This window comes from Morone saxatilis, unplaced genomic scaffold, assembly GCF_004916995.1.
Source record: "Morone saxatilis isolate NCDOM2014 unplaced genomic scaffold, NCSU_SB_2.0 Contig18, whole genome shotgun sequence".
Classification (NCBI taxonomy): domain Eukaryota; kingdom Metazoa; phylum Chordata; class Actinopteri; family Moronidae; genus Morone; species Morone saxatilis.
In genome coordinates this window covers 14,527,476-14,537,816 of record NW_023339740.1, presented here as the reverse complement: position 1 = coordinate 14,537,816, position 10,341 = coordinate 14,527,476, and the positions used below count along the sequence as shown (strand labels likewise).

General features: G+C 40.2%; 2 protein-coding genes across 3 annotated transcripts in view; one reads left to right on the top strand and one right to left on the bottom strand.

Annotated features, from left to right (window-relative positions):
• LOC118328118 (pepsin A-like) overlaps nt 1-2,699 on the top strand; it is a 4,265-nt gene extending 1,566 nt beyond the window's left edge. Inside the window, exons 5-9 of the mRNA XM_035661724.1 lie at nt 780-976; nt 1,099-1,215; nt 1,329-1,473; nt 1,601-1,699; nt 2,448-2,699. Coding sequence (XP_035517617.1) covers nt 780-976; nt 1,099-1,215; nt 1,329-1,473; nt 1,601-1,699; nt 2,448-2,573 — 684 coding nt within the window. The 3' untranslated portion in view covers nt 2,574-2,699. The remainder of the gene's footprint in view (nt 1-779; nt 977-1,098; nt 1,216-1,328; nt 1,474-1,600; nt 1,700-2,447) is intronic.
• On the bottom strand, nt 2,449-9,123 carry LOC118327941 (amphoterin-induced protein 1-like). 2 transcript variants are annotated; one of them, XR_004796725.1, is made up of 3 exons: nt 8,982-9,123; nt 6,961-8,612; nt 2,449-2,565 (listed from the first exon to the last, which is right to left on the bottom strand). XR_004796725.1 is itself a non-coding variant. In XM_035661481.1 (2 exons), the coding sequence occupies exon 2, from the start codon at nt 8,547-8,549 to the stop codon at nt 7,026-7,028; it is 1,524 nt and encodes a 507-aa protein (XP_035517374.1). In that variant the 5' UTR covers nt 8,550-8,612; nt 8,982-9,123; the 3' UTR covers nt 3,902-7,025. The 2 variants fall into 2 exon arrangements, 1 of the variants encoding a protein (XP_035517374.1); XM_035661481.1 differs by lacking the exon at nt 2,449-2,565 and having other exon boundaries at nt 3,902-8,612.
• Between the last annotated feature and the right edge of the window lie 1,218 nt (nt 9,124-10,341).

The window sequence follows — 10,341 nt, the reverse complement described above, 5'->3', positions numbered from 1 at the left end:
AGAGAAAGACAATACCACAATTAGCAAATAGAAAGCCTGTAAAACTTTCTGATTAGGGTTTGATGAATTTGATAATTTGATAAATGAAGATAATTAAAATGTAAAATAAATACAGTTGTGTAAAAAGTCCAGAGAGTTTGCAGTTAAGATAGATCATGTTATAGATCAATTAAAACAATTACAAGGTCAAATAAAATATAGTTATATACCAAACAGAGATTGGGAGGTTTAAAGATTAAGTGGTTATTGATTTATAAGGAGGGTTGCAGGACTCAAGTGAACTAAAATAGTATCATCTGATACAATTTTTTTACGCTACCCAAATCTTACCACTAGATTATTTTTCAGATTAATATTCTACACAAAAAAACAAAAAAACATTATAAGCTTATACATTGTTAAAAATGAATCCTGGACTTCCCAACCTTTATGGTTTGTGATGCCTTAAAAAAAGTTGGGGTCTCCTGGGGTCTGATGTTTCTGATGTCTATGAGTTGTTATGAGTTTTTCTAAACTTAAATTATACAATATTTCACAGAAACACAAAGAAAAGTAAAAACAAAAAAACAAAAAAACAAAAAAACAAAAGAAAAAAACACACTTGTGCATCAGAACTTAAAACACTACTTTTAGTTTTGATACTTAAAATACATTTTGCTGATAATTCTTCTGTAGTCTTACTGAGGTAGGATTTTGATTGAAGGGTTTTTACATGAATATAAAAATGTAAAGTAATGGTGCACTTCCTAAAAGCCATAGAAAACATGTTACATTTTCAGATAAGTGACCTCTACGTGGCGCACCAGCTTTTCGGCCTCACAGAAACAGAGGCAATTTTTCTGGGATATGTGCCCTGGGATGGGGTTCTTGGTCTGGCCTTTCCTGGCATGTCATTCGAGGGAAGCACACCTTTATTTTACAACCTGTGGAACCAGGGAAAACTCCCTCAGAACATGTTCTCCATGTACCTGAGCAGGTGAGGTCCCGAACAGAGAAATAATGCTGAAAATCAAAAGCAAAATTTACTGTCTCATGTACAAGATGATGTTTTCATGAATGACGCAGTGCTCCTTTTGTTAAAAAATATCTCTTTGTCAGTTCTGTGGAGGGCAGTATGTTAATTCTGGGAGGAACAGATCCCACATATTACACTGAAAGCATAAAGTGGATCCCACTTTTCCGCGCCACTAACTTTTGGAACATCCACATCCAAAGGTAGATTCCTCATAATAAATGTCCATGTTGTGTTTTAAACAACGTAACTCTTCCTCTAAGTATTGCCTGTGATGTACATAACGGATGCATTTATGACTTCCTTCATGTTGCAGCATCACCATCAATGGGAACACGGTTGCATGCTCTGCAAGCTGTGAAGCGATAGTAGACTCTGGTACTTCTGTAATCATCGGCAGCTACAAAGATATCAACAACATCAATGGCTGGTTGGGTACTTTCCCAGATCAGAATGGGAATGTGAGTGTTTTGAATGTTTTACTTTTAGCGAGTGTGATATTAAATATGTTAAGTGAACTGTTCTGTGGTTCAAAAAGGTAACATTTTGCTGTCTGTCTGTCTGTCTGTCTGTCTGTCTGTCTTACAGGCTGCTTTAAGCTGCACTAACACAAATCAGCTGCCAGACGTTGTGTTCAACATAAACGGCTACAGCTTCGCTCTTCCTCCATCATCCTATGTCATGAAGGTTTGTGTTTTTTTTTGTGATATATGGTACCGCTTTCTACGGTATACTTAAATAATTAGTTGTAACTCATCACTTTATCAATGCTAATAAATTATTTATTAAGCTATGAATCTTTTAAGCCATTGCGGTTTATAGAGCATTAATAATTTATTAGTATGGACAACTTTTAGATTGTAGGAATTATTCTGGGTAATGTACATCCTCCTTTAGTATAGCTTGCTTTGTCTTTTTACCTCTTTAATTGATCGTAACGACCCACAAACACTCTGAAAAAGAGCTGCAGGGAATTTGAATAAAAATCTATCTAATAACAAGTCCAGACTTAATGGCCATAAACATTTATTACTAGCATGAATGATAAATGATAAGTAAAAGATTATGGTCTGGATGTTCTGGTCCTGAATGAAGGGTCTTATCAATGAATTTGAGGTAGCTAAAAGACAAAGTATGTTCTATTGAAATATGATAAACACCAGCCAAAAGGTATTATTTTTTCACAACCTGGCAACCCCAAAGTTGTTTTTAGAAATGGTTTAAATGATTAATGCATCAATAAATCAAAAACCTGAATCAGCTTCTTGTATGTTTAAATGTGTTGACAGTTCTCAGTAGATCTCAATATGCTTTAACAGTGCAGAAAACAACTTCACACGATGATGAAGATACACACATACAGCTAAACAGAGATGTAACAGCTCTCTGAGCTGATTTGCTGCCTTGAGTCATGTCCTCTCTCTTCTTCCCACAGTCTGCCTCTGGGTGCACAACAGGGTTTGCGCCTGGCCCCTGGATCCTGGGCGAGGTCTTCATGCGGCAGTTCTACACCGTCTTCGACATCGGCAACAACAGGGTGGGCTTTGCTCAGGCTGTGTGAATACATGTGAAGAGCTGAGTCAGGTTAAAATGATATCAGCCATTTGTCAGAGGTTGTAGTCTGTGTCGCCCTAATAGAGCTAAAGAAAGTAACTGACTAATTGATTTTGACTAATAAAATAATACCTTTCAGACATTGAAATCATCATGGCTTTGTTCTAAACTCAAAGGCTTGTAAAGTCTTCCCAGAACAATCTGTAAAGGCGAGAGTCGACCCAAATGTTTCACTCCGATATGGATGTGTGTCCTGGCGGCCACTAGATGGCAGAGGACTCACTGAGCTGCACATTCAGTCAGTTCACCATTCATGTGATTCTCCTGGGAGGGGCCTGAGGAGAGGATGAGTCATCTCACTTAGAATTCAGTTTCTAAAACACAGAAGCAACTGCCAGTCAACGGGCGCTGCCTTACATTCAATGCCATCTGTGTCTGTGAGGTTCAGTGATGTGAGATTACCTTTAGGCTGCTGCATCTGTTCTAATTATAATCTGTAACGTAATATCCAACAGGGATGCTTCATACAGATCTTTTCTATTTAAACATGTGCATCAACACACCGATGAGCTGTCATTAACCCTCTCACATCACACACTTATTTTGCATTTTAATAATGAAACACTTTAATACTACGAATCCCGTGCTGCATTGTTTCAGTGCATTTTCCGAATGGTTAAATCCAGTTGAATACACCTGGCTGGTGTTGCATGCACTGTGGGTAAACATAGTAACATGAGACAGCAGCTTCTGAAGCAGGCAGCATGGACATCCCTGCAGACCTCTTCAATCATTCATCCTGCAGAGGATTTGTAGGGCAGCAGGTGAGGTTTCACACTGCAGCATCTGTCAGAAAGATGGACAAACTTCTTGACTAAAATTAATCCTATAAATAATGATTCTGCACACATCTGCTGCACTGTCACATAAAGAAATGTGATGTATGTTCCACCTGTTTATTGCTACAACTACCCAACACCAAGGTAACATTTTTTTTTAAACTGAAATCTGAGACCTAAATTGTCTGAGGTTAATATAGCACTGATCCAACCGGCTGCTCTGTCCAGGACATAAAGAGGCAGAGGAGAATGAATATAGGCCGGCGCGCTCACTCTGCTCAGGGAGATCCTGTGGTCAACAACCCAAATAAGGGTGAAAAGCCAGCAACACCGAATGTTGCCAGAAGAAAGTAAGTCTGAGGGACAGGTGCAATAAATACAACTCCTTACTCCACTGCTCTGTGTGGTTTTCCATTTCACCCTCAAGTGAATAAGGCTGTGTCAATAGTGTAAAATGGAAACTAAAGCTCCATGCTAACTTGGCTGACTGAAGCCTGATCTTAGCATAAACTGACAACAAGATCAGGTTTTCATCATACCTAGCAAATTTTGTTACCTTCTCAAGGAGCCAGGCTAGCTGTGTTCCCCTATTTCCAGTCTTTATGCTAAGCTAAGCTAACCGGCTGCTGGCTGTAGCTTTATTTTTAAAATACAAACATGAGAGTTGTATCAATCTACTCCATTTAATTCTCTGCAGAAATGCAAATCAGTGTATTTCCCAAACTGTTTTAATGTTGTAAGTTGTAAAGTTCTGTTACTGTAGCTCAGTTTGAAAGATTCAATGAATTCATCACCTTCCAGGAATATAACAGACATCATTCACTCTTTGTTGCATTATTATTTAGTAGTTTATGAAATACAGGAACAATACAACAATAGATAAGATGTAATACAGGAAATAATAACATACAATAAGTCCTTATACAGGATTGCATATATTGAAATATAAGTGGCTTCACACAGAAATGCAGTATGTAACATACTAATGACAATATAACTGTTCTGACTGTAAACACTGAACATGTAGGTTATTAATTCTCAGCATGTAACTCAGTCTTTGGTTAACTGTCAGAGGAACAAAAGATATATGTACAACATTAGCATACGGTAGACATGTGTCCCTTTTGAGATATAATTGAATAAAGTTCCTCAGAATGTAGCTACATTATGCTATTAGACTACGCTCACAATGTCATGACAATTTTCAATGCTATAATTCCTGTAGACATTTAATGACGGTGTTGATTCACCTAAATTATCTTGAAAAAGCACCATGAGAAGTGAAAGGATAAAAATAATAGTTATTTCAAAATAAAAGTACATTTACTGTACATTGCTACATTTATCATCTGTGACTCCTGTATTTTATTGTGTGTGATATGAGCACAATAATGAGCAGCCTGAATTTATTCGGTAAAAAATTATTATTCTATTAGTGTGAGTAATTATTTTTGTATTGTTATTATTATTAGTATTACTCTAACCAGCAACAGAGTGAATTTAAATTGTGAAAACTTAATTTTCAGACAGGACTCCAGTGGTTTATCCCGTATGGTGGTGACACCATTTAAGTTCTAATGGAAGCCTCTAAAATCAACAATTTGAAGGTATTTTAGTAATGTTAACAAAATTAAGACGTGTGTTTGAAAACTGTTTCCTCTAGATTTACATTTCAGCTGTCTTGGCTGCACTACTAGCTGCTATTTCTGACTATGTTTATGAGACCGCTGTCTGGCTGGCTGGCTGGCATTTGCTGATTTGTTCAGGGTTGGGCTCTAAGGCCCAGAAGCATTCAGTAGATGGTACTCGCTCTCAGTTGTTTCCCCTTGGGCTGATGCTTCCTGGCTGCCATTAACCATCCAATATGACAGGATGTTCATTTATTGTTTGATCTCACTGTCATATATCCTGTCTAAACTGGAATTGGCATTGCAATGTTATTTGAACATGATTTATTGATCCTTTCTAAACAGTTCAAACTGAAGAATTGGGGCTGAAATCTGCCATCAGAAGACACAACCTGCAGCAGCTGCACTGACAGTAGACAGTCGGGTGACTTGTGGAATGTTTATGCTTCAAATTAGCTTTAGCTTATTACAGTGCTTATTTTTCTGAACCAGAAACTGTGTGATATCTCTGCAGACCCAACTGGCAATGTTACTGTATCAATGAAGTCTATATCAGTAGAGCAGTTCTGGGACTCCCTGATGAGTCAGTACACAGGTGGTCTGAAAGAAACATCCTCTTTAAAGAGAAAGGCATAAATGCATATTAGGCCATAAAATGGTTAGAATAAGCAGATATGTTACGATCAGGTGATCAATATCTTTAAGAATTAGTCAGTTATTCCACGCTACTGGATCTCATCAATATTAAACATGTGTTTCTTAATGTAATTCAGTCACTTGGTGAAGTAACTGGCTGATCTTAAATTAATATTTCATGTTATATTAATAGTCAACTGTATTTATATTGATGAAAACAACTAGATATGAGTTTCAGTAATACTACAGTGTGTATGTGGTCATTAATGACTGATAATAAGACTGGATGTAGTCTGATAACCTTTTGTTAAAAGAATTACAGTAAAAGTTCAATGTTTCACAAGCTGGGTTGATGATTCTGTGATCATGCTGAATCCAAAATGACTTATAGACCTGCATACTGATTTAAAGATATTGTCAAAGCAGTATTTAAAAACACTAACAAGGTCAGTTACTGCAAACACACATATTATTACTTGAGCATTAAATCACACTCGAATATGAAATAATACAAATAGATAAAATTGCATAAGAGTAATCCTTACAGGATCATGTCTTGTAAAGGCAGTCAAAACCAAACAGGAATGTAAAACGTAGCATAAATATTAAACATCTTGCAGTAGTAGCTCTGCAAGCTCTGCATAAAGATAAGTGTCTCTTTCAAGCAGCAGCTTCTGTCCAACATCTTTAAAATGTCTAATCTTTGTAGTACCATCATCCCCAGTGCATAAAAAAGCTGGATAACTTTAAAGTGCAGCCTCAGGATATTCAGAAGCCAGCTAAGTTAAGGAAAAAAATGCTTTCATGCTGTTTGTTGTCTCTGAGCAATTAGTACTGAGAGTTGGTATCTTTTAATTTTCTGAGGGACTTAAAAATATGCAAAAATAATAATAATAATAAAAATTCAAACTCTTACATTGCATAGCAAATTCTTCCAGTCATAATAAGTTAAACTGACACTATTAAAAATAATAGGAACATTAATGGCAGTAATAACAATTTCATTCCTGTTTGACAACTGAAATAAATGCATTCATCAAAAATATTTAAGGTCAGAAATTATTTTAGCCACATTTCTAGGCATTACCAGAATGTTTTGGGGTATTTTAAAAGTTTTTATTTATCGAGCACTGATAATTTATTTTTACTGATAATTGATTTTATTATTTATTTTCTATCAGCAGTACATGCTACTGCAACAGTGTCACCAGCTGTGAGAGCCAACTAAAGCGTTAACTCGGTTTGGAAGATGCTAATTTTTTAATCTTGCACACATTCAAAACACACAAACCTCTGTGGAGGAGCCACGCGGGTGGAACCATCTCTGTCTTACCCCGCGGGCTGTACCTCTGACTTTTACACCACCATGGGGGTATCGGAGCACACAGAGCTGACAGACTCTGCGTCAGACCTCCTTCTCTCCCTGTTGTCCCCCTGCCACTCCTCGTCTTCCTCACCTATTGGGTTCAACCGCCCGTTCTGCTCCAGCAGGTCCTTGGGTTCCAGGAAGGCCACGTGTCTATATGGGAAGCCTCCGCCTTCCACTCTTTCTTGCCCTGTCTCATCATGTGAGATGCTAACAGTTGAAGAGTGGAGGCTGTCCTCGGGCTCGTTCTTCTCCAGGCCCTGACCCGGGCAACAAGCGCAGCGGCAGGGTGTGAAATAGAGGTAGATGATTACCATCACTACGCTGATCAGACATGCTACGAGGGTGGTGTAAGCCGTTTTTAGGTTCTCCAGTCCACCACTCGAGGTGGTATTTAACACTACTACAGTAACATACAGCGTCTCATTGAAGGAGTCGCTGGTGGCGTAGCAAGTGTAGACCCCTGAGTCCTCCACCTTCAGGGGGCCAATCTGGAGGCTGCCGTCTTTACGCATCTCAGCAGTCTTGTGTGCTGGAGGCAAGGGGATGTTTCCAGGCAGCGTCCAGTTCTTCATCATGTCCTTCTGCCTGGTGTCACAGTCCAGGACCAAGTACTTCTCCAGATAAGCTATTTCATCTGTAATTCTGACCTCACTGCAGTTCAAATAGACCTTGTCCAGATCCATAATGGCCATTTTGTCTTTCTGTGGGCCTGGTAACAAACAGGTGTGACTGAGCTTGAAGTCAGTGGCAGAGCTGAGCTCCTTGAGGTACCAGCGTGCCACCACCTCATACAGATCGCAGTTGCAGGGCAGAGAGTTGTTGTGGAAGTACAGGCCATTCTTGATCCAGGCGGGCAGAGCCTGAATCTCATGGAGGGGCAGGGCTTTGATTCGGTTGGAGGACACATCCAGCAGCCTAAGAGTTTCCAGCCGGCTCCGCTCCTTCACCAGCTCCATGGGGAAGCGTGAGATCTGGTTGTGGCTCAGGTAGAGCTTCTGCAGGCTCAAGAGGCTAGAGAAGGCAGTGCGATCTATCTGAGAGATGCGGTTGTTGTAAAGCAGTAGCACCTCCAGGTGCTCCAGCGGCTCAAAAATGTTCTCATCCAGCATGCGGAGGTGATTCGAGGAAAGGTCCAGGTAACGAAGCTTCGTCACGTACACAAATGCCTCAGAGGAGAGGAAGTTAAGGTTGTTGTTGCTGAGCAGCAGAGTGTGCAGTTTACTGAGTTTGTTGGAGGTCCACTCAGCACGTAGCTTGGTGATTAAGTTAAAGCTGAGGTCCAGAACAGCTGTGTACTGTGGCAGAGGGATGGGAATGTTGGTTAGATTCTTATTGGGACAGCTGATGATGTTGCTGGCGCACAAACAAGTCTTGTGACAGTCCAGAGAGTTTCCCATAAACTGTGCACTGACTCTCGCTGCTGACAACAACAGAACCAGAGGTAGAACCGCGATGAAGCTCCTTCTTCTGAACGCTGCTTGCGTGGAAATCCAGAGTGACCCCCCCATCATGTCAAGATTATAAACTGTAGCAGTCTGGATGTGTTCTAGTCTTCAGGGTGGAGAGTCATGGAGCTGTAAGGACAATGAGATCAATAAATCAGCACTGTTTCACCCAAGAGCCAAATAAAAGATGTGATGTCATTCCTCTATATGAGGTGAAGACATTAAGGCTCACTGCACCTCATGCTGTAATGCACCCAGAGTGCTTTGCTGCAGTCGGGTCAAAAAGTTGTTATCAGCGAAATAATGTCACCATAGCGCCATCAATGAATTCGCGACATTAATCTAATTAATTAATTCTGAATATAACCTAAAATATTATTAACATGTTGTCTGTTTCGTTCGCCTCCTGCGACCATCATCCAATCTCCTCACTCACTCAGAGACCGGCAGATTTTGTCCCGGCAGCAGGCACAAGTGTCCCGGCCGCTCGAGCTTTACCTTGAGTCGGTCTCAGCGGTCCAGTCCGGACGGTCTCATCCTCTCCTCGGCGGCGGGCAGCGGTGCCTCCTCTCTATCACCGGAGTGACCGGAAAAGCCTGTCTGCGGTCCTCACTGATGAGGAAATGCAACCATCTGATAGTTGATCTGAGGGGTGCAAACAGCAGAGCAGGGGGTGTGTCACATTTCCTCCCCCCCCCCATCCCCTCTTGTCTCTCTCTCTCTCTCTCTCTCTCTCGTGTTTACACAGCACTACCAATTTAAATAAGACCCATGACTATTTTAAGCACTACAGAGCATTATAGAGGGCATATTACAAAAAGTATTTAAAATCAAGTTAAAGGTTGCATTGTGGTAAACATGTGGGGTTGGTTGGGCTTGCTGAAGACTGATGGTCCTTTGTGCCTTTTTTTTTTTCTTTTCTCAGTGCTCATTAGATTTTCATATTGTCCCTTATAATGATGTATTTTCCTAAAACAATGGCGGGGTCCTCGGGGATGGTGTCATTTTCCCCTCCCTGTAAGGACACATTCACCAGCTCATTCAGTGCAATGATGGCTTTAATGATGAAGCCCTTCCTCCTCCTGGTTCATCTTATTATTCCGGTGAAGGACAGGGCAAGCACTCAGTGTGTGTGGGAACTGCAGCTGCAGCAATCTTCGGCACAGGACGTGATGTGCATGTAGCATTGTGTGAGGGATCAATAGGGAGAGTTCAGAGCAGAAAGGGGTTAACATAAACAGCTTGGAGTCCTGTCCTTTGAAGTGGATATAACTCTTTTAATACAGTGATTACATTAATAAGATTTAAACATAAATCACTGTTATCTGTAGAAATGCAACCAGACCTGGACCATTTCATCTTCTCTTTTTACGTTAGATTGTCTGTGTGAGGTGCCCTTGTGCTTAGAAGATTGATAACAAGGTATTTAATGTACAGCTATAGGCGAGCTGGATGGTCATCAGTCATACTTACGTTTCTTTCTGTGAGTTTGTTCATTTTAGTTATTAAACTGGTTATTATTTGCTGGTTATTCCAGAGTTGAGCCTGTCATCATGGCCAGACTTCTAACAGGGGGCAGGAATTAGATTCTGGGCCCCTATCAACCACCCACTCCTCACATGTTCCGAGCAATGTGTACATTTTTCTATATCATAATACTACCTGGCCCCAAGCTGCAGTTTGATCAAACATATATTTTTTTAGGAATGTGCAACATTAGCCTACAAGCCAAACAATGAAGGTGTTTTGGCCACTCTAGGGCAGGAAAAACAAGTTGATATGTTGACCTTTATAACAAACAGTTGCATATTTACACATCTAGCAGTTATGGGTGTCGGGCTCTACGATGTAGGGTGTT